This window comes from Dromaius novaehollandiae, chromosome 19, assembly GCF_036370855.1.
Source record: "Dromaius novaehollandiae isolate bDroNov1 chromosome 19, bDroNov1.hap1, whole genome shotgun sequence".
NCBI classification, from domain to species: domain Eukaryota; kingdom Metazoa; phylum Chordata; class Aves; order Casuariiformes; family Dromaiidae; genus Dromaius; species Dromaius novaehollandiae.
In genome coordinates this window covers 2,550,634-2,574,238 of record NC_088116.1, presented here as the reverse complement: position 1 = coordinate 2,574,238, position 23,605 = coordinate 2,550,634, and the positions used below count along the sequence as shown (strand labels likewise).

Here is a 23,605-nt window from a genome sequence, read left to right as displayed (position 1 = left end):
ACATCACAGTAGCTTCCACGTCTGTTAACTGCCCATCCTGTTAAAGAATGGGCTTGGCACACTCAAAGCCCAAGCACCAGCATCTGTCCATACATTCCTCCTCAACTGGGTCTGCTCTCAAAGAGATGACAGGAACTAGTAACAGGTATTAAGTGCATGCATGTCATTCTACTGAAATAGTAATTCAATGCCCTGATTTTACTAGAAATTTGGCTTGCACGGGATTATAGCATATGACTGGTAAGAGATTTAAACTGGAACTAAAATGTAACTTTTAAATTCACCCCTCTTCAAAAATCCAGAATACTTTTGCAGCTACAGGTCAAGTCATTATAGAAAAAAACATCTACTGGAAGTTAGAACACGATACAACTATCCCCCAAACTGAACACTATGTTCAGGCTTTTATCACAGGACCACCTTTAGTTTTAAACACAGCACAGGTCCAAAACCTTACCCCAGTCTTCAAATCCATGTGCATCAGAAGATGAGGTTTATTATATTACACAACTCCAGCTTTTGGTTAACTGCATTGCTAACTAAACCACAAGTTTCATGTACTGTCCATTTCAAACTCCACTCTTTCAATAACCCTCTTTAAATTAACCACAGAGATGTTCAGCTTTTAAAACAATCTGCTTTAACACGAATCTCTCCTAATTTTGTATCTCACAATATTCAAAGACATGTTGGAGAACTTGCCACTCCTCCCATAGAAGGACTATTTCACAGTATATGTCCAAACCTTACCCAGGCATACTCTCCATGCAGAGATGTACCATCACTTAGAAGAAACTGTGGAAAACACCACTATAAAAAGCAAGCATGTCTAAACACTGGCAACATCTAGATTAGACTTTGTTCATGTCTCTTTCCTAACAGAATCTAGTGAAAGGCTCTACAGCATTTATTTACAATCCCTATGGAAAAGAATCATGGGATTAGATTGTCCACACTTGTTTTCCAGTCCCAGGCCCTTATTGAGGGCGGCCTCAATGCAAATATACAAAATCCTGTATAATACTTTGGGTCTATTTCAACAGTTTTGTTAGCCTCAATTAATGGAAACAGACTACCTTGTCAGGCAGCATCTTCTCAGTACTCAGAGGGACAGAATAACATATCATCAACCTTGCACTCCTAAACTATGTATCATGGCTCTATTTTAGATTCTCAATTTTCTATCCAAAACCACTTATCTTAAAATAAGGATTCAACTGCATTAGGCATAAGGTCAGAAGTAAGTATTCTCACCCATGAAAGCAATCCCATTTTTGTGGAGTAGTTCTGGCAGCTTAGGGTTCTCAGAGGCATGGCCCCAGCCAGCCCATACAGCCTGCAGAAGAACATAAAATAATTCACTCTTTGTTTTAGTAAAACAAGCAAGCAGAAATATAAAGCATATAGATAAAGTCTTTCTTCTCCCCACTGAACAGAAAGCAGCCTCATAACATTCATAAGCCAGACCAGCCTCCTGTATTACATGGTATGCTTAGTTCAGTGGGCCGGACAGCGTACTGCATCTTGCAGACAGGTACTCAAAGACGACTGCTAAAGGAAGTTCCTGAAGAGGAGCTAAGGGCAGGGAAGTGATGGATACCCTTCTACCTCCTGCAAATATTCACACTGGGAAATCTGCTGTATCCTAATATTTATTGCCTTTCAGTGCTAGTATAGCTTTGTGAGTTCTATTTCTTTGACCTGTCTTTTTCCCAAGACACAGCTCCTCATTTAAGGAGAGAGGACTGCTTAGTGTTACCTCTTGATTTGAAAACTATCTTTGGCACTTTTCACCTGCACTGGAATCCGTTTAGCAATATCAAGAATGAGTTCCACATTTGCATAGTTGTTGTTGTTTGGTCCTCCTGGAACTGGGACATAGTGATCTGCCATTTTAATGTATTCTGCAAACACAAAGGAGATCACATTTAGATTGCAAATCTATTTAATGGTACTTGGTCTAAAACTCCCTAAATCTATACTATGAGCAAATCCTAAAGTCTGTATCCAGTTTTCCTTCTCAGTTAATTGAAAAATTCACGACAGGGGTCTAACAACATTTGCTACATAATTAAATATCTAAAGCATACAATTAGCCTTTTGTCCTGAGAGCGCTTCATAGAAATACTTGTTCTGACATTATTCAAGCATTCCTGGAAAGTAGTTCAGGTTTACCTCTCATTTTAAGATTGCTTTTCTTTCATCACCCTCTTTTAGCCAAGGTCATACTGACAGTCAGAATGACATCCAAGAAACACACTTTCCAGCTCTCCATCCAAATTGGGGATCACAATCCTCACATTTCCTGCCTGACAACCAGACCACTAACTCCAGAAGAACATTTGGCCAGAAAATTATTATTTACAGCTAAGTAAAAACACTTAAAGAGTTATGATACATGAACAAGAGCTTAACAGTCAGTATCTAAGGCAAACTCAGGTTATCTCAAAAGCCTACGGAAAGAAAGTACTTGCTAAAGTATATAAATGCTTATAGATTGTAAGCAAGTATGTGGAATCAAATCTAAAAATACAAACTTAAGACCGTGTTTAAGATGAAAATATTCCAGTCAGATCTGGAAAAGGTTTTCAACTGATAGCTAATACAAGATTACCTGCCTGGCGCTTTGCATGCCTTTCAATTTCAAATGAAAGCGTTTAATCTCGATGGTACATGGTACCATTGAATGGCACATGGCACCACAGAATGGTACACAGTGTAGTGGACACACAGACAACTTCCTGCACTCCTGTGTGCACACAACTCTGTGCAAGGAGAAGGTCGTGCATCTTTGCTAGTCTTTACAACTCACCTGCATTTGCTTTCAGATCCTCAGGAGTCACCATGACAACAAATCTGATCGCGCGCTCATTTCGAAACATCTCATAGGACCAGCGTCGGATGGATCTCATGCATTTCACTGCTGCAATTCCATTATTTGCTATCAGGACCTGAAGATATTAGAAGCAGGGAGGAGACAGAGCCTAAATGACGCGAAACACTAAACAACAATGAAAATATTTGTTTTCTCTGCAGACACTCTCATCGACTCTTTTGGTTACGGTTTCCTTAGCCAGCTTTCAGTTCAACAGGAGCACTCCATGCCCCATCAATCAATTCAGAAATCAGCTCTTGCTTGACCATAAAGACTTAAACGTATCATGATTTGTTTTGATTAAAGAGCAGAAGGGAACATTAGAAGATGCATAATGAGCGGCCATATCTTTCTATATCTGAAACGAGTACCTGCCAACCCATAAAAAGGAAGAGACCTCATCCATTAAGTGATTATATAGTCTTTGAATATATATTTTTTTAGTTTTGTCCAAGACTACTTTTTTTAAATATATTTATAAATCCTCCTGTAGCAACAGAAGTGCTCTAGCTTACTTGATTTTTTTTCTCATCACACCAAGCTAAAATAATGTGATGTTTATCTATCATTTACAATAAAAATGAAAAGAAAGTGATTATGGGCAGAACTACAACTTTCAAGTTCAGCAGTATTAATATTTTTGATATCTGCAATGTAGAGCCTTGTACTGCAGAGAAGCCGTAGCTCAAGGGAAGGGAACAAGCATGCAACATGCTATGGTCAGAAATATCTTTTATGATGAGCTTACCTTTTCAATAACTTTATTCCCTCCAAAACGAGTAACAAACTCTGCTGGAGAAGCCACAGTGAAATCCCGCTGCAGGTCAACTTTCTTCCTGTCCCGGCCTTGTTTTACAAGGTGTAAACCAGACATACTGGGCCTAAGGAAATGTAGGGGAGACAGATAAGGGCAACTTGGCTGACCCCAAAGCAGATATACATGAACAGAGCAGCATACGTGAAAAATTTGTAAACTTCCCCTCGACCATATTGCCCAACAAGACAAGCAGGATTATTCCCTGACTCCAGCCCACCATGGCCTTCTCCTGAGCTTTTAGAGGGATGACTTCGTTTTGTCTAACTATCTGTCAGTTATCTCATTGTGAGCAAAAGCCTGTATCTGGAGAAATTCTGGTTATGCTAATATATATAAAGAGGTAAAAAATGCATTCACTGCATATTACTGTCCCACATCGAACAAGTGAGCTAACAACGCCCCACCACATTGCTTTCCATTCATCTAGAAAAGCTGAGAAACAACAACAACGTTTTCTGGCTTTGGTAACGCAATCTACTAAGATCAGACTCTACAAGGAAAATCTCTTTGAGAATCACAGCAAATAAGTCTACAGCTGCAAACGAGACACCCTACTACCTCTGTTTACTCAAAAGCATTTTCCATGGATTTTCTATTATCCAGTCTTTAACAACATCACTTCTTCAGAAGTTCTGAGAGCTAGAGGACAGATTCATCATGTTACAGCAAAAGCCAATCTTGTGTCTTGCAAGACCAACTGCGTGCTCCGCCACTGTCTGTCTGCATGGAAATGGGACAGTCACTTCCCTTTCCTGGACTTCCTCAGAAGTAAAACACGGACAAATCAGCCCTTGCTTCTCCAAGTAATACAGGATTTGATTTGATAGCGTTTACAAAGCTGGAACGCGAGAGAAAATACAAAAGCAAAGACCTTCTCTTCACACTACGTGTCTACTGTAGTGCAGCTTGATGGGAACAATAAAAACAGTTGCTTTTTATTTTAAAGCCTCTGAAACTTTACGTCTTAGGTCCCCCTGTTGTTTACCAGCTTTTTTTAATTGCAACTAGCGTGCTTTTCTTAATCGGTTCTTTTTCCACAAACACACTGATGCAAAATCCTTCCCTCCACACCTTTCTGTAGGAGGACAGACATTACTAAATGAATATTAGGAAGGTACTTTAAGAATCACTTAATGCTTTGCAGAGGCACATACCCTAGGAGGGTCAGTGCCACGTGAGCAGCTGTGTCTGTCCCCACTAGGCACTCATGCCCTGCATCCATGGGAAACACAGCCACAACCTCTGGCCTGATCAGCTGCTGAAGGGCTGATACCATTGAGCAACTCCACTGGGAAATGGGATGAGACAGGCAGAAAATGAGCAGAATTGCTGGGGTGGGAAAGGAAACAAACCCAAGGACAAACCACATACAACATCTAAAGGTCTGCTTTTGAACCCAGCCAGGAAGTTGAGGTAGCCCAAGAGCTGTGTCTGCTAAGTCTACTGCCCTGTAAGGGGGTTTGGAGCATCCTGGCTTGAATAAGCTGCTCTGAGAGGTACTTGATAACAGCCTGAGAAGAAACACACAGACTCCCCTTCAAGTTCCCTCCATAAACAGCCTGTAGCCATAATAAAGATTTATCTAGCTGGAATGCAGACCCTCTTTAACTGTTCATCACAAGCACAGTAACGCCACAGACCAGTACTTTGGCTAAAAAGCTTGCTAGTGCAGAAGTCCTGAATGAACTGTAGCGAGTGTCTGGTTTAAAACCAGACTCTTCTCTTACTAGTCTTTCCTGTAAATGATTATGGTACTAACAAGACTATGCTGTGCTTTGCAGGACACATTAATGAATAAGATCTTGATTCAGATCAACCAACACAACATATTTGAAAATATATATGCCAAATCCTGGTATAACCAAATGAAGAGCTGTACTAGAAAGGAAAAGTGATCTTTCAGGTAAGGCAAGATCAGTACCCAGATCTGACTGTAAAGACATGTTTATCTACCATACACAGAATGAAGTGGATATTCCCTTCCTCTTCTCCTTTGTGCATGCCATCCACTTTGGCTGTAAGGTCCCACTTAAGTAGGACCCTGACTTTTGTGAAGACTTCCAGAATAGTAAGAAAGCATAGTTGCAGCATTTGAAATCCAGATCCAACATTCTGCATTAACACATCAATCTTTATCTCACACACATGAGATATTCCCATGACAAGTGATCTTGCTGGTGAAGAGCTTTAAGTAATGACAGTCTTGCAAGGAAAGCAAATTTGGGGAGAAAACCTGTTCTAAGCACAGTGAGAGAGACCTTGAAGCCATTCACAAAGCCAAGAGTGGGAGAAACAAAGGTAACGGACAGGAGAAACAAGAGTAAGATGGTGATTTTCAAAAATGCCATAAATAAGCCAGACAGATGCACATTTCCCAGTGACATTCTATGACATTTAAAAGTAAACGAATGGCTGTACCAGCTCAGACCAAAGCACACGCAGCCTAGTAACCTGTCCCAGAGAACGCTGCTAGCTGCTGCCCAGGGACGGGCATAAGAACAAGTTACACGTGGGGCAGTACTTCCCCTGCATACTTTCCCTTCTTCCAGGCAGCTGCACTTTAGAGAGACAGTATGGTACTTAACATTTGCCCCTACCAGCAAGAGTTTACTAACTGCTATTTGAAAATCCTCACCCAGAAATTTAAGCACAGGGCCAACAGACAAGAAAGGGAGGAAAGATGTAGGCGAGGTTGAAGTTCTACTAAATTCATGTCTTTCAAATGAGGGTCAGAATCCACGGCATGGCAAGGAAGTACAGTCCAACAAATAAATGAGAAAGGTCAATCATTGCATGTTTATTGAGAGCAGCCTCAGCAAAAACAGAAAAAGATAAAAATCTTTGGGTCAGAATCTGTGGCTATGGATGAATATGAACTATCCCGCCAACTTCAAGTTACTACACAATACTGCTACACAGAAAATGACAATAAAACCAGATCATGCAAAGAAAACAACAAAACTGCATCATGCAGAATAAAGTACAAATACTTGTTTATAAGCAAGTGGAGTTCTGTTTAATTTGTAATGGGAAGTATACCAAGACCATTAAGTTTATTTACTAATAATTACAGACTTCACATTATAATCAAGACAGAAGGAGAGATTTTTTTTTTGGTTTTGCAGGGTAAAATGAGGGAGAAGCAGGGCAGCAAGGAAGAAAAACACTGAGCCCTAAACAAAACAGGATAAATGCTGAGTTAGTAACAGCCATCCCTACTATTCACCACGTCACAACTGCAGTGCTTTGTTAGGTAGCAACTTTCTAAATGCCAATCTATCCTTATTTTTTAGAGATTAAAAGTTGTGCAGAAACTCAAACTTTTTTAACACTTATTTCCCAACTGCAGTGTAGTCTAGCACCCTTCTTGGAGACTGCATGCACAGATACCTTATACAGGTATCTTCCTGAAATCTCTCCAGTTAAGGTAAAATTAACATGGAAAAATATCAGAAAAAAGATTTCCAGTACAGAGTGCCCAATTATCTCAGTCCAAGACAGATGCTGCTATCAGCAGACAATCATATCAGGAATTCTTACCTTTGCAGCATGTGATATCTCATTTCCTGACTCTCATCTGCAGAATCCTCCATGCTGTCTCAGTAAAGGAATTACCAGATTTTATTTCTGCTTATGGCTCGTCTGTTGTAGCTGTTGCTATTTTTTTTTCCAATACCGCAGCTCAAAACCCAGCAGGAGAAAGCTGCAAAGAGCCTCCTGCATTCATACGGTTCTCCTCGAAGCAGTGGCACTTCCCTGATTGCTTCAATCTTTAAACGTTTGTCCCTTGCTTTCCACCACCCACTCTCTCAGCCACTCTTTCTTCCTGTGACGCAGCGTGCACGCTCAGAGAGGGTAGCAGCTTCTCTGTTCTGCATTCAGAGGAAAGCAGCTGATCAGGAAAGAGAGAAACTGATCTACAGGTTATGTAATCAGGCTTAAACACACAGCTCTGCTGCTGCAGCCCACAGGCTGCAAAGTGGCTTTGCGCAGCAACGGTCAGCCCCAGTTCACACCCCCCGCAGCGGGGTCGCGCCGGGAGGCAGAGCTCGCCCAGCCTCCCCGCCGGCTGCGGGGCCCATGGGCGCACACAGCAACCCTGCTCCGCTGGGAACCAGCGAGCACCTCCTCAGCAGTTGGCTTTGCTCAGGGGCCGATTAGCCCCAAGAATTCAATCAACATGTGAGATTTCACACCAGATTTCCACAGGGGCTGGGGAGGTGAAAAAGCAAGCGTTCCAGACCTGGAGCGAGGAAAGTCAGACACACAGTCTGCGCTGCCACAGAGCACAGCGGTGACCCAGACAGGAGACGACAGACCACGCTGGAGCCCCGCCTGGAAGCTGGGGCACCCCAGACAAGTCGCTTAGGCAGAGAAACTGAGGTACAGAGACTCTATAACACGGAGATGAGATCACTGAGTGTTAACAAGGCTAAGCGGTCTCACAAACAAAGACACTCTGGCATTGCAGGGTCCGTACCACCACCAGAGAGAGGAAGAACGTTTACTCAGTGTTAGGCACATACAAAAAGCTAAATTGCAAACTTTGGGGGGGGGGAGGAAGGATGAGCGAGGGCAACGAGTGCAGCAGTACTGTAATGGACAGAGACCTTGTTCAAACCTGGACCAGAACCAGACACAGCAAATGGATTACATTTCAAAGTTTCACAACATTTGGGTCTGTCCTAGCCTAGAGCCATACCCAGGCAGCACCGCCCTCACCTGCTGCACACACATTCCAAGGGTCTGAGCAACACCTAAACAGTCATCCAAGGATCACTCAAAAACTAAGCATGCACCCAGAGAAGAAAGTCACGTTAATACAATGACAGCAAGCAACCCAGAGCCCTGAAGAGCGAAGTGAGGTCACTGCAGCAGACAGGGAACTAAGAATAGACAGATGTGATAAGCAAGGAATAACACAGTGCCATGTGTCTGATAAAGTGCAGGCACACGGTTCTGCGTGGATCCAATTTCTCCAGGCGTTGTCAGGAGAAGGGTAAAGGGAGACAGTGACACGCTGTGGCAGTGAAGAAGGAAGTCCCAGGGGAAGGAGATCTCCCGACCCGAGAACAGACAAGAGATGCTGGGGAAAGACCAGAGCGTAAACAAGCAAACCCCCCCAAGCCCAAACAGACCGAGGACTTCAGCTCCTGCTGCAGACGCACACGGGCACAAAACCCGCGCCATCCTGTCCCACTGCCGCTCACACAGCGGAAGGCTGCAGAAGAGAAGCCACGACTTACCGCGCATCACACCCTGGACTGACTTCAACATCACGCTGCTGTCTAACAGCTCTTGTACGGGAATCAGTGACCAGGAGTGCCAAAGACAACAGTACAGCATGGCTGCTCCCCTCCGCACAGCCCAGGACACAGCCCAAGAGCCGGCGGCAGTGATCGGGGTCTAGTTACCCCGGGAAGTAAGGCCCAGGAGGCAAGAGCGAAAGGACTGTCAACTCCAGAGAAAGCAAGACTGACAGGACACCTAATGGCAGTCTTCGAAGACAGGAAAAGAGGATAGGAACAATTTTTAATTCATGTCCACTGTAAATGGGAAGTAACGGAGTTAAACTCTATCAAGGAGAACATGTTAGAAGAACTTTTCAGCAGGACTGATAATTAAGGCAGTGGACAACGTGGTTGTCTAGGGTGCTTGTGCAACATCCATTACTAAAGGTTTTACTGCCAGGTTGGCACAACCTCTGATCAAGACTGGTGTACCATACAGATCACCCTATCTTGGGGCAAAAGGACAGCCCAGACGACTCTTGGGATCCCTTCCAGCTCTGTACTTTCCTTTTGTTCTCAGATTAAATAAAAAAATAAATAAATTTTTTAAAAAGGCTGTATTGAGACACATTATATATACGCATGGTAACTAAAGGCCTCCTCACCTGTCAGCCTTTGTTTCCTCTTTGACTGAAGAATTGTTCAGACTGCCCATCTAGGATGTATGTCAGAAATTCCCCATTTAATTCATTTTAAAACAGAAATGTACAGGACAGAGCAGCTTGTCTTGAAGGATTTGCCAGCAGTGGTTGCGTTTGGCCTCCTGTCCCCACACGTGACTCCAGCCATCGGAGCCTGCCCTCCCTTTCAGGCTCCTGCGTCCCGTCCCCTCCGTCTCCGCAGGAGGCTGCCCAGAGCCACCCAGTGACCAGGGTGTTCCTGACCAGCTCCAAACAAGCTGTCATCACCGGAGAGACTTCAGGACCTGTGGACTCAGCTTGATAAAACGTATGTCGCTTTTTCTACTGGCTATCACTAAACAGGACTAGCAAAACCCACCAGACATTCAGTGACTGTATAGGGCATGCACTTCATATAAAAATGGTATATGCCATAATTTCCAAAATAAAATACTTGCAGGATCTGTGGTTCCATTAAATTTTCTCTGTTTTTAATCCTGATTCAAGATTAAAATTTTTATATATACATATATATATATATACACACACACACACACACATATACATATATATATACACACACACACACCTACACACACCACTACAGAACTGAAATTTTATTTTTCAGACAGTTTTTTTGAAACCCGTTTCCCAAATATTTGCCTCTGTACCAAAAACACTACCCACAGTCTCCAATCCAGTTTCAAATCAGTGTAGCTGCAAGGAAACAAACCCTGCAGCTACGCACAGCTTGATTTTAGAGGAGCAGCTTCAGCATTGGTTTAAAATATTAATCATGCCTGCTACCAGCTGAAATCACTGCTACCAGATCAATGGCCACGATTTGCTGCAACACCCCTACAGAAATACGCTGCACAAGGAGGTGTCACTCTGAGATAACACTTACCACCAAATACGCACACACTCTAGAAAGCTCATTTCCTAAACATAACACTACTCAGAACACAAATGGCAACGGACGTATTAAAGCCATCCCCCTCTGCAGACCCCAGGCCTGCTGCTCGAGACAAAAGCAAAGCCTTCGCTATTCTCTTGTTTCAGCCTCTAAGGAAAAAGCATTCATTCCAGACACATACCTGACGCACATCGCAGCGAGGCGCCTGCATTGATCCCAGCACTGTAACATGCTAAGCGCTATCAGTGACGTAGCAGTTTATTCCAAAGGCAGTGAAGCATTAGCCAGCTTGTTTGAAAGGCAGTCTTAAGGGGACTGCAGTGCATACACATACATACACACACACAGAAAGAAAGGGGGGTTGGGGGTTTTTTGGTTCCCCCCCCCCCCCATATTAGGCCTGCAAAGGACTAAGGAGGAAGTGGACTGATGTGGAGGGAGGGCAGTTCTGATGATCAATTCATGCTTTTGTTTTGTAAATATGTAAGTGCTGATGCAGAGATATATCTGACCTGGGCAGTAAGACTTAAACACAGTTGAAGCATCCCTAAGATCTACTTCAGTTTTAAATCTGCCCCTGCAACCTATTCTACAAGGGGCAGACAGAAAGAGCAAGCACATATGCAATGCAGCAAGCAATGCAGAATTCTGTAGCTGGAGCACACAACTGACGGTGCTTCGGGTAGCAGGAACAGGGAGGCAGCAATCTGGACTTATTCAAGTCCAGCTTTTTTTCTTCAACCTTAAAAAGATAGAATTGTTGCCCTGAATGCAGATACTGCCAGAAATCAGTGTTTCAACCTATAAATCAAAACAAAATGAGACACATCTCATCTCTGCCCAAGGACTGAAGCTAAATTCAATAAAGGACACAACACAAAATACGTCACCCCTGTCCCTGCTCTCTGGCTGATCACATTCACATCCACACTAACACACAATTCGAACAGCAATCAAGGAAGGTCTACAGCCTAAAACAGCGGCTTTGATTCCAAAACTGCAGGGCCCAAACTGGCACAAGCTTCTCAAATAGCCAAGTACTGCAGCTGCAACAGGTACGGAGCTTAAGCATTTGTCTGTCAGATATTTTCTCTTCCAAAATCACACATCTGGCTTTTTATCTGTCATATCACATGTATTTCAGAATGGACCATACCCACAGGACACACACACCAAGTCACTGGCGTTCCCTGTGAGCTCCAAAGCAACGTCACGTTTGTTATTACGGGAGGGAGAGAGTTCGTCTCCTGGAGCCCGATGACCTAAAGCTCACTAAGCTCCTTTGAATCACACACACGATGTAATCAAAACCACTTCACTCCTGAAGCTCTTTTGCATAGTCCTTGACCCATTCCCCTTGACTGCTGCTTCCAAGGCATTCTGCGCTCTCCTTTATGCGTTCTCATGCTTGACAAGCCTCTAGCGTCCTGCACACTCCAAACCTTCCCTCTCCTTCAAATTATCTTTCAGAAGCCATTTCTTCATCATGCCCTTCCTGCTTAACCCACGGCATCAAATTTCCACTCCTCAAAAACACACACTGTAGTTTGGCAGTAAATCCAAGCGTCTATCAAATAAATAGACAAATTAAATCTAAACACCATCCACACTGCAGTTCCTAAAGCCACAAAATACTGGAAGATTGCTACTTTTACACCCTCATCAAGTACAAATTCCCACGTGTGCCTGGAATGCCAGCCTAACATTCTCCAGGTCAAGTCTTGCCACCAAGATAAAAATTTAGTTTAAATTAGTAACAATAAAAAATCTGCAACTGAGAAGGGAACAGAACTGAAGTCTTTCGCAAGGTACCTTTCCAGTGTTCTTTGGCAGAGTGACTTCAAGCATGAAACTCAGCTCTGGCCTGTGTGAAAGAGGGAATGTTTATTTCATAACAACCAGAATTAAGGGGCAGAGGAGGAAGAGTTTTGAGTAAAACTGACCACTGAAAGTTTTTGCCTAATGCAACAAAATCCTGTACAGAAAGCATGGTGTGGCCTGTTTCAGCTACTAGTCTTATGGACACAGACACAGTGTGTAGTCAAGAGATCCAAGATATTCCCTAGACAGGAGATGGAGATTCTTCGCTTTCCTTACCTAAAAGAGGTTTAATGACACTTCTTTTCTCCAAGATTAGTCACAAGCCTAAGTTCAGCGAGAGCTCCTCCTGCAGCTGCCGAAGACACAAGCAGTAGGCTGTGAGGAGATGCTGCAAAAGCATTAATTTTTGAATGCTTTTGCTACGTGTCCTGATCAGGGTGAGAAGTGAGGGCACTCAGCACATGCAGGAGCGGGCCCTGAAGTACTCAGATAAGGGGAAAGAATACTTTGTTATCTTTTCGATTAGAAATATCAGCTAAGTAAGCAAGCAGGAGACATTGTCACTGCTGTGGTATCTCGGCTAGCTAATCTTTGCAAAAATCTTCCAACAAATTACTGAATTTAGAGTTGACATTTCCCATGCAATAACCATGGACAGAGGGAGCAAAACACCTGGGAGAGCAAAATAAGAATGCTACTTTTGAGATGCATGCAGGTGAAAAGCACTTTAAAGTGTATTTGTTGACTAAACAGGGTGCTTGCAGAGAAGATGGCTGACAATGTACAAAAAAAAGGAGGGGAAATTAGAGTTCACTGAATATCAGTATAACCAGGAACAGCTAGGATCTGCTAAGAACACAAAATAAGTGACAAGCTTCCTCCTTTTCAACAGATATAGGATTTGATCCAAAGCTGATCCACAAATTTTCCATCCATTTTACTGGATCCTAAATTAGGCTCCTAATTAATACAGCTTAAATCCCCAAATTTAAACCATTCTTTTCTCCCTGAAGTTAACAATAATTTTACAGTATTTTTCAACACTGTTTAAAATAATGCCCAAGAACCAAAAAGCAAAAAGAATGTAAAGAAAGGGGAAATCTAGCTTTTTTTCTCCGGGTGAATGAAACTCGTAATATAAATCACAGCATCACTTATTGGCAGTTATAGTAAGAAAAGGGGTGAAAATAAATCCTTTGTTTTGGCAGGGGTTCCTTGAAGATGCACAGCTTTATTTCCAGGACTTGCAGAAACATGCAACAGTATCACTCTCCTGCATCTGCTGAGCCCAGGGCAACTGATCACATGCAAAGGAAATAAGACGTCTCAGCAAGCAGCATGCGATTCCAGTTTCATTAGTGGCCTTTTGGCCTGCGAGATGCAAACTGATGCAAGTCTCCCTACACAAAAACCTCCGCAGCACCATGGCAACTGATAGCACAGAGAGCAGATTAAAAGGAGGAGCCTTCGATTCAAGTAGTGGCCCCACAACCAGGAGCCCGGAGAAAACCTGGAACAGGAAGGCATCAGTTCAGCAAAGGAAAAAAACGCCTTTTGATGCAGCTGGGCGAGTCAGTAAAAGCTTTTCAGTCCTGCTGACACTAAAGCATACATGTACTTTTATGTACACATCTGTGCATAAAATTACACAGGCACTCATGACTTTTACAGGATCAATACCCTACAGTTTTATCTCCTAACCATGAACAGTTGGACTGGGAAGGAATTATTTTTAATTCAAAACAAACTCACGAGGATCCTCTATTTTTTAAATACCCTGTGCAATCCTTCTAAGACTGATTTCCAGCCAGGCATTTTGTCTAAGTGCCAAGCTGAGCACAGTTAATACACTACTCTCAAGACTACAGTTGAGGCCTCCTTCCAAAAAGATTTTAATGGACGATTAGCTCTTCTTCCACATCTCAGTAATTTGAGACTATTTATTGAGAAGTCCAAGTAGTGCTAGGTACTAAGGGCTAAATTCTCTGTGGGTGTAATACCAGAGGTAACAGTTGAGCTACTTCTAAAAAATTTGGCTTTCAGTTGATCCAAGTGGATTGTCAGGTGACTTTGTACACTCGTTTCATTGCTTATGAAATCAGAGCCCTGATGTATAAATACCAGAAGGTATGTAGAATTTATTCTATTTTAAACAAGAATTTGACACAAGATGCCATCTTTAAAATTGGGAATTATATTTAGTAATTGTCAAGAACAATTTATTAAACAACAGACCTGAAGTACTTTCCAAGGAGCATTCACTGAAAAGTTACTTAATCCACCACTGAAACTTCAGAAGGAACATAGCAACTGCCTAGAGGCTCACTACACAACACACACCGTACCAGAACGGGACTGTGGCCTGCAGCTGGAAGTGCTGATGGAAATTTCTGAACTCAAAGACATCTCACTTATCCGTGGAAGCAAAAAGATTAAGAAGAAAACAGTATGTTTAGTTTTACTATCTAAAGGTGCAGATGCAACAGAGGAATTTTTTTGATGTAAAACGCATATGAGTAGAGTATATTTTAAGGACACTCATTTTTGATGTTAGATGCTATAAGTAACGGAGTGAGAAAAAATATTACGTGATTTTTATTGCTGGTGCTCTTTAAATAAGGCACATCTACATGCAAGAAAAGAATTAGAATAGTTTAACCTGCATGGTTATGTTTCCAACACACAATTTTTGTTAAACGTTGATGTGCCGTACACAAATTTAAAGATCATGATTATCAGATCATGAATTTCTCAGTCTCATAAACTAGTAGCCAAACTAGCACAATCAAAGGTCATCACAGATATCTAGCAGTATGGAAGCATATACTGTACAACCTGTCCCAGCAAGACTATCTTTAGCAATAGCATAAACACTTAACAAGATCAATAAGGTGATAGATGGAAGAGCACAGCGCGCACACACACACTCTGCGTGCTCAAATGAAGAAACATGAGTTGGCATACGGACCACCCAAAGCCGGGTCAGGATCTATCGATTAGACATCACAGCCCCAGCAGATGATAAGGCTCTCAGCAATGTTTTCCAGCTCAGACAGGAGACCTGCAAAGTCCCAGGTGCTGAACACAAGCCATACCATCTAACCCCTCCCCAGCAGCCTACTGAAACCTGTGCTTAACGAACTGACAGTGTGATGCTGCTGTTTATGGGGGTCTGAAAGCAAGCAAGCAGCAGAAGTGCCTGTCACAACAGGAAGAGAGGCTTAAAAGGCTATCAGATGACCAAATGTGATACGAGGCATGACTGCCATGAGGTTCAGGGTGCCAGCCATGGCTGGCCTCCCATCCTGGCATCAGAGGCTCCAGCATCTTTCACAAAGATAATTAATTTGACCTCTGCTGGGGCGATTTTCTTTTCTATAAAGTAGCAAGAACAGGCCAGTTCAGGAGAGTGCTATTTGATGACCAGGGAAGAGCATGTCTATTAGCAAAGCCATTTTAATACTGACAGAAAGCTCCCCAGAGGGGAGGAAATCTGCTTGGGATGTCAGGATACGTGCTAGAACGGCCACTGCATGGAAGGTACTAACAGTCACTGGCACTATGCATTACGGGATGGATTAGACAGTCTCACAGTCAGCCTCCACAAAGCAACAAAATGCTGTTTGGAGGAGAAAGGAAGTGCAACTGTCTACACTTCAGTGATCTGGGGTATCAGAGGGAAAAAAACAACTTGATCAATGGCTGACAACCCTACTTTCCAGCTCTCCTGTGCTATAGGAGAAAATGTCTTTTCTCTAGCCATCAGAGCAACAGGTTTACCACCTAACGTGCTTTAGGAAGAGGTAAAATGATAGGTCAGGTACACTCACAAACCCTTTTTCAACTGACTTAATTGTGTATTTTAGATATAATTGTTGCCTGAGAAGGACTTCTCAGCAGCAAACCCCCACCTCAAATACAAGCTATCCTCATGGTTAGTTAACTAGAGTTTCCTATGTGGAACTGCAGAACAAACCAGGGCACCTGCAACCCTGCAAATGGAAAGATGTTTGGCAACCTGCTCACAACTAAAAGGCAGGTTCCCTTGAACCCACACCTTGTTTGACCAATGCTGCACAGAACTTCCTATGAATTTATCTTTGTCACGGTAGAAAGAGTTGCAATTTAGTGAATACCAAAAGGAAGCTAGATGCAAGAATACCTGCGTTCCATCAATTTACTGTCCCAGAGTGACTTCAGGCCAGTTGTTTAACTTGTCTGTGTCTCAGTTTCTCCATCTGTAAACATTATTTGGAAATCTTTTGATGAAAGGGACTACTGTGCTGGAAAACTATTTCAATTCACCTTACTTTATCTTAGAAAAACAGCCTAATGCTGTGACTTTGTTTATGTGAATTGGCACATCTCTCCAACTTAATTGAAAGTCAAGTACCCTCAAAAGAGAGTGCCAGAGTAAGCAAGTTACAACACAAGTACTCAAGGTTGCACACCTATTGCATTAAAGCTCTCTGATACCAGGTAGTGTCCTAGAAGTTACAGTCAGACATTGCTGAGCCTTGATTTTTCTTGCTCTCCTACTGTCTATTTCCATACTAAGGGTTAAGCGCTCATCCAATTTCTTCTGACCCTAAAACGTATACAGCTACAGGACTACATCTTTTCCTGCTTCAAAGCGACCTTTTGTGCTGCCAAATTATTACAACTAGAAATGTTGGAATTAAGTCACTGGAAAGGTAAATTTGTTTTAAGACTGTATATCTGTTGTTTTACTGCCAGCTGGCTAGAAGCATCCATCAGTATGATCGAAACACCTCTGTAAACTATGGACTACTACGCCCCTTCTGCTGCCATCCCAAAGAGTTTGCTACTATTTGTTTTCGGTGACTGTCTCCTTAAAGTGGCAGGGTACCATCACTAAAAAGACAGATTAAAATTACTTAATCTGCACAAGCAAAGCAACCTGAAAAAACAGAAGAACAAGTTTAAAGGGTCAGCTGGTCACAGATATAAACATCTACCTGCATTACCAAGGAACTCCTTAAAAAATCTGCAACACGAGAAAGGCACATCTTATTCACGAAACAGAGTGGAGGAAAAAAGAGAGGGTTGCTTTATCTGTCTAGGATATAGCCACCACTTGTAAAGTTCAGGAAATAACAGATGACAGACAAACCAAGTCCTGGGATAATACTAAAAAGAAAAATAAAGGGATACAGTGTCATTCACAGAGGTCCATAAAAAGCAGGAGCATTTTTGGAACTAACAGTTTCTCCCAGAGCAACAAATCGGTGGTACTGAGGGACTGTTCAGAAAGACCCATGGTAGGATTCAGACTGTCCTGCATGTTCCTGGAATGCGATGAGAGCTTCTAAAAAGGCAGACAGGAAAAACAGCTTGAGGGGAAGCTCTTCTAGATTTGGTTCTGACCAACTGGGAGGAACTGCTGGGAGAACCTGAGGTTGAAAGACACCAGAACAAATACTCACAAACATACTGGGAAGCAACTGGGAGACACAAAGTTAGTAAGTTTTATCCAACTAGAACTTGTCAAGGATAAACCTTCACAAGACAAAAATACACTTCCTTCACTTACATGCTAAAAGGCCTCACAAACAGGGGATAGTCAATTGTTCCACTAAATTGGGAATTTAGGAAGACTTTTGACACTGTCCAGGATTAAAGTTTCATAGAGTATACATGAAACAACAATGGAGTGGTTGGAAACTCAGGTGATGGTGAGCAACAGTTCTGTTAAACTGGAAGGATGTAACAAGTGGGGCTTTGGGAAGGCTCATACTGTTTAATATCTTCTTTTTAAATTTATTAGTTAGGAGGTTAACGTCAAACTAGGACTGGCTGCAGATGCTTTGGAATCAAGAATTTAATTCTAAAGGAACTTGTCGAGTTGGCAAACTAATCTGCAATGAATTGCTGCAATTCAGTAGGAATGAGCATAAAGCATTACACCTAGCACAAGATGACTATAAAAATACACAATGTGGTGATCACTCATTGACTTCTGCTTCTCACATGCAGTATCTCCTCATTCTACCCCGCTCTGACAAGGCCTCAGGTACAGTACTGTGCACGGTTCTGGACACCATACCTCAGGGAACATAGGAAACAAAAGGAGGGGACGAGGAAGAGTGAAACGAGACTCACCAGCCACCAAGAAACTGTAACCTGTACAGAGACACTGTAAAGTACAAAATATCTAGCCTACAACAGAGAAAAACCCAAATGGCATGCAAATCACCAACACTGTAAAAATAAAATGGCTCTTTGACATGGAAACACTAACACCGTGATCTGAAAAGCTCAACTGCGCCTAGCTTATTTGAGCCACAAGGAATTAGGAGTGGGAGTGATACAGCCCTTCTCCCAACTGGGAGGCCAACATCTCCCTGAGCTGCAAGCAGCAGCCATCATATTAAGGCTTGGCTTATTGCCACTTCACAGAGTGCCACTCTTTTCTTTATCCAGAAAGATTTTTCCCTATCCAAAATGAGCAACATTCATTCCATGCTATGTGGAGTCACTGATGTTATTCAAGGGTACTGCCAATTCTTTGGCTACATATAAAGCACCAAATTGCACACAAAGAGAAGCAAATAATGCTCTTGTACTGAACAAACAGCCCAATTACCCCATCCAAAAGTCATACACAACCTACAGCTTTAAAGATATCAGTCAACACATTTCAATTTTCAGAAAGCTTGGAGACAGGCAATATAAAGAAACTCATAATACCCAACAATTGAAGTTTTTGAAAGGTGCTTAAGGAATTTAGACATAGATGTTTCATTAAACTCAATGCAAAATAGATGCCTCTGGTAGAGACAAACAGACAAGAGGCCATTTTGAAACAGAATGCCAGAAGATGTCTTGCCACAGTAAAAACACTTGAAGCTAAACCCAGAACCTGGACATAAAGGCAAGAGTAATTAGTTTTCAACTTCCAAGAGAGAAAGTAGTTTTCAATTTGCAAGGAGTATCTTTGGAACGGATGAGGTAAAAAGTCTGAAGACTGGATCAGAGTATTATTTTTACCCATACCTCATATGACTTGCCAGGCTATCTTGCACGTTAGGAAGTCCTAGATCTGAAAGGGAATCCGAGCAGACAGATACAGGAGACAAAGACCTCTCTTTCTCCTCTAGCAGGTCAAGCTTCACCAAGGAGCTAGTCTCATCTTCTGAGTTGTCCTCTGACACAGAACCAACGATAAAGCGAGAGTGAGGGTTCATCTCCCCAGGGTTAGCGGGTGGGGTGGATTCTTCCATGATTCCTCCAAACTGGGCTCTTAGCACTACGACAGGCAAATGAAAGCAAAAGACAAAACCTGAGGTTAATATCTGCTATTGCAAAACAAAGAACGAGAAAAAGCAAGATTCATTTTTGATGAGAAATGCCATGTTAAAATACTAAAGCTGAACTCAGACAGGAGTCCAGGATCAAGAATAGCTACTTCTACTACAATCATTGACTTTACTGCTTGCACAAGGACTATGAGACCAAAGCACCTGGTCATTCTGATCTGTTGCAAAAATCTGCTAGTTTAGACAATGCTTCAGTGGCCATTTAAAGGAAAATCACAGATAAACACATAACTAAAAACCCAAAATTTCTTATTAAAAATGTCTATTTTGATAGCATCTGAATACTGGGACCTATTGTGCTAGATAATACTCATAGCATTATTTAACGCTATTCAAATGGTGGATTTGATTGGTCAAGTTTGAGATTCCAAATGCATCTTTCACAGGTCTTGCAACGTGTAAGACATGTTATCTCTTAGATTTTTTTTTTTTTTGAAAGACTCCATATTTCTCAGGATTCTGTAGAAATCTGAGCTATCTACCAAACACTGGGGAGTAGACACAGCATACTGGCTCGCTCCCCACCATCAGGGTGGGACTACGCAAGACCAAAGGTCTATTTAGCACAATATCCCACCTCCAACTGTGGTCAACAGCAGACACTTGGGCAACAGTAAAAGAACAGGCCAAAGTATTATAGTGTGCTTCCCTAAAATTTGCTCTCAGTCTCCCATGCCAAGAGCTCAGGCATGTCCCGAGCCAGAAGTGCTACCTTTGGGTGTGAAGGCATCAAAAGCTTGAGGCAAAGCCAAAAAGTCTGAAGTTTTCAGGCTCAGAGAAGCATCATGGTAAAAGTCATTGGATGCTGGAACAACTACAGGATTAAGTGAAGATCTTTTAAAAAATACGATTTCCCAAGAGTTCTCTATACACATCATAGGCATAGCACAAGCAACAATATTTTAAACTTCTTCCACATACTGCTGTGCTACCTGCTTTATCTCTAACCTGAGAAGATCAAGCTATAGGTAGACTTTTCAAAGTTCATTCAGGTCCAAGAATAAATTACCCTAGAATGACTTGAACAAATCTAACAACCCACCACTGTCAAATGGAGAGGTCTTCCTACCTAACTTCCTCTCTTCCCCTAGCTGTGTGCTCACACTGCTTACTCCCTACCAGCTCTAGTGCCTTCCAGACCCTTCTCTGAACTGACTCAACAAAATCCTCAGAAAAAATAACCCACAAAAAAACATTATTTTCTGCACGGTTGGCAAGTAGAATAAGCTCAGCATTGGGTCGGACAAGCAGAAGGGAGGGGACAGGAACATACTATTAGGAGATGATGGAGAGAGAAGCAAAACCTCCCCCTTTTGGCAGCAGTGAGCTTGTCAGACTGGCTCAGCTATCTTCTGTAACTTCATCTTGACTTTCACCTCTCGGTCTCAGATCATTCATATCAATTAGGGGATGGTATCTACTCCACGGTAATACAGTGAAACTTAGTGGCATGTTTTATAATCATTGGAGGAAAATACTAAAGTTGAGGTCTCCATTTCTCATTAAAAAAACCATCACACATAAGATTATTTATGTCTTACCACAGGGAACTTTGAAGTATCAAAATGCAGTGCTGTTCCAGCAGAGAATGAATGTAACTTTTTTAAATAAATAAATAAATAAATAAATAAAACTGAGAAAGAAAGTGCATGAGAGATGGAGAGAACAAAGGACACAGCACAGTCAAAAATAGCTGGGATGGGGAATACACTTTTGATACAGCCTGCTCTGCCTGATTTCTATGCACTTATAGGACATCTACACAGAGCTGGAAAACAAATCATTAAAAAATTAGGAATGTTTAGGCACAAACCTCTTGTTAGTCTTGCAATCTGAGCAGATATCCACTTCCAAAATGAACTGGAAAATAAGAGAATTATCAAGAAAGAATTATTACTACAAAGAATACTCTGGATGTGTATTTCTGGCTATATCAAACAGTAAGCACAAAACTGTTGTGAAAAAACAGCAAAGAACGGATTACGTAGCTTGTGTAGAGTAAAGTCACAGAGTAAACCAGAATCCAAGATGCTCAATTCAAGCTGCAGCACCTCCTGCTACTCCATCATTCTGGCAACTTTTGAGCAATGTGTTAGCACACACAAGACACAAAGACCTGATCATCCCACATATTTCAGTCTGGTTTCTAGAAGAAACGAGGCTTTGTGCCAGGGCTATCTACCCATGTCAAACTCTTCTCTCAGCCACCTCTGAACTTCCAAATCTGCTGGCCAATTTCAACAGAGTATGATGCTCAGGAGGAAATCTCAACCCTAATTACGTTCTTAGAAACTTTATGGACAATTGGTCAGTAGAAGACACAGTCAACATACTGCATTTTCACATTAAAAAAAAACAGTAGCTTATCTGTAAAAGAAACTGTGATGCACCACAGATGCATCACAATACATCACTGCAAGACAACGGGACATTTCTCTCCAGGCCTCATTCTCCCCATAGCTACTTCACTACACAGAAAAGACGGTTTCGATCCTTAACTTTCACTCCACACTTACTTCCTAAACCAATGATAAAGCTTTGTAAATTCCGCTAACTACAGCCACATTATGCCAAGTACAGGGATACAGCTTCATTGGTTTGATATAAACATGACAGCTTTCATCCAGTGTACACAAGCAAAACTGGACCATGCTATAACACCAACAGGACATGATCGTGATTTTGATCAGAGCACAGACAAGGAATTTACAGACAATATAAATTTTAAAGATAGCATCTTTAAACACTTTCTTTTAATCAGTAACTGAAAATGAAAAACAGATCCAACTGGCTTATGCACTTTTTAACATGAATGTACTTGACTGAATTATTTAGATCAAACTCTGTGCTGATATCACTACTCTCAAACTCCAGTTTCACTGGAGCTACGGGCAGTTCATTTTACAGAGAGATGTACTTAAAAATTTTATGACTGAAAAGTTACAAGTATCTGCCCAATATAGGCATTAAAGGGTGATTCTATCTGTCTTTTTTGAGGGTGGAGAAGGGGAAGCATGACTGCAAAGGCTGCATATTTATCTGTCCAGTACATAAACTAAACCTTATAGGAAAATTTCTTTAATTGATCTGCTTGGACAAGACTTATTTTCATTACACAGGCAGACGAAGTAGACTGCTCAGAAAGCTCAACTGCAAAATCGGTCCTCAGTTATTAGCCTAAACTATCCTAAACAGTCAGAGTCACTTATTGTATTTATAGACCAAATCACAATGAAAAAAGTACCTACATTTTTTTCAGTTCTCAAGTTTCTCCAACAGTTGGCTTGTTTTTTTCAAGTTTTCCTTTACACACACACAAACATGAAGACAGTATTTATGTGTATAATTACCCTGGCATCAGACACTCCTTGAGAATGTCATCCAGATGGATTTACGCATGTATTGGTGCTGAAGAATCTGGGATACAGTCAAACTAACTTCAACCCTGTTTAATGAAGAAAGACGACTTCTAATTTCAAGAACATATACATTGGATAACTAAGTTTCAAGGCCCCTTTGGGGTTTTTTCAAGCAGAGAAGGAAACAGAGGCAGAGGAAGAGAAGCATTTCATGCTACCGTTCCATGGGAAAACATCAAACCAATGCCAGGGCTGTCGATTCCCAACCCCATGCTCAAACAACTTGACTCAAATGCCTTGTTTGTGCAACTCGGTTATAGAGCAGTTAGTTACCCACAAAGCCCCATTCCAGCACAATTACCCATGCATCTCAGTCCCCTTCTGCAGCCCTCGCTCTTCAGTCCCGAAGTCATAAGAGTACTTTTAAAGTTTTGCGACCAGTGGTAACTCAAATCTTGCATCAAATTAGACATACACGCAGCTTGTTCTCAGTATGCGGAAACTCACTATTCACACCTAGCTGAACTTCAACGTTGTTTTGGGGCCAACTAAAATGTATAATTTCT

The 23,605-nt window shown here is 41.9% G+C and overlaps 1 protein-coding gene across 9 annotated transcripts in view; it reads right to left on the bottom strand.

The window, feature by feature from the left end:
* The window catches only part of ACACA (acetyl-CoA carboxylase alpha), a 147,901-nt gene that overhangs the window by 118,734 nt on the left and 5,562 nt on the right, over window positions 1–23,605 (bottom strand). For 5 of the 9 annotated variants that reach the window (XM_026107289.2, XM_064523106.1, XM_026107296.2 and 2 more), the window contains exons 2-8: window positions 23,031–23,125; window positions 21,494–21,540; window positions 19,358–19,610; window positions 3,624–3,756; window positions 2,813–2,951; window positions 1,795–1,904; window positions 1,255–1,336 (exon numbers count right to left, since the gene is read on the bottom strand). In XM_026107289.2, coding sequence (XP_025963074.2) covers window positions 1,255–1,336; window positions 1,795–1,904; window positions 2,813–2,951; window positions 3,624–3,756; window positions 19,358–19,610; window positions 21,494–21,540; window positions 23,031–23,038 — 772 coding nt within the window. In that variant the 5' untranslated portion in view covers window positions 23,039–23,125. Of the gene's footprint in view, window positions 1–1,254; window positions 1,337–1,794; window positions 1,905–2,812; window positions 2,952–3,623; window positions 3,757–7,232; window positions 7,565–19,357; window positions 19,611–21,493; window positions 21,541–23,030; window positions 23,126–23,605 lie in introns of those variants that run through there. The other 4 variants (XM_026107303.2, XM_064523109.1, XM_026107311.2 and 1 more) reach the window with 3 other exon arrangements.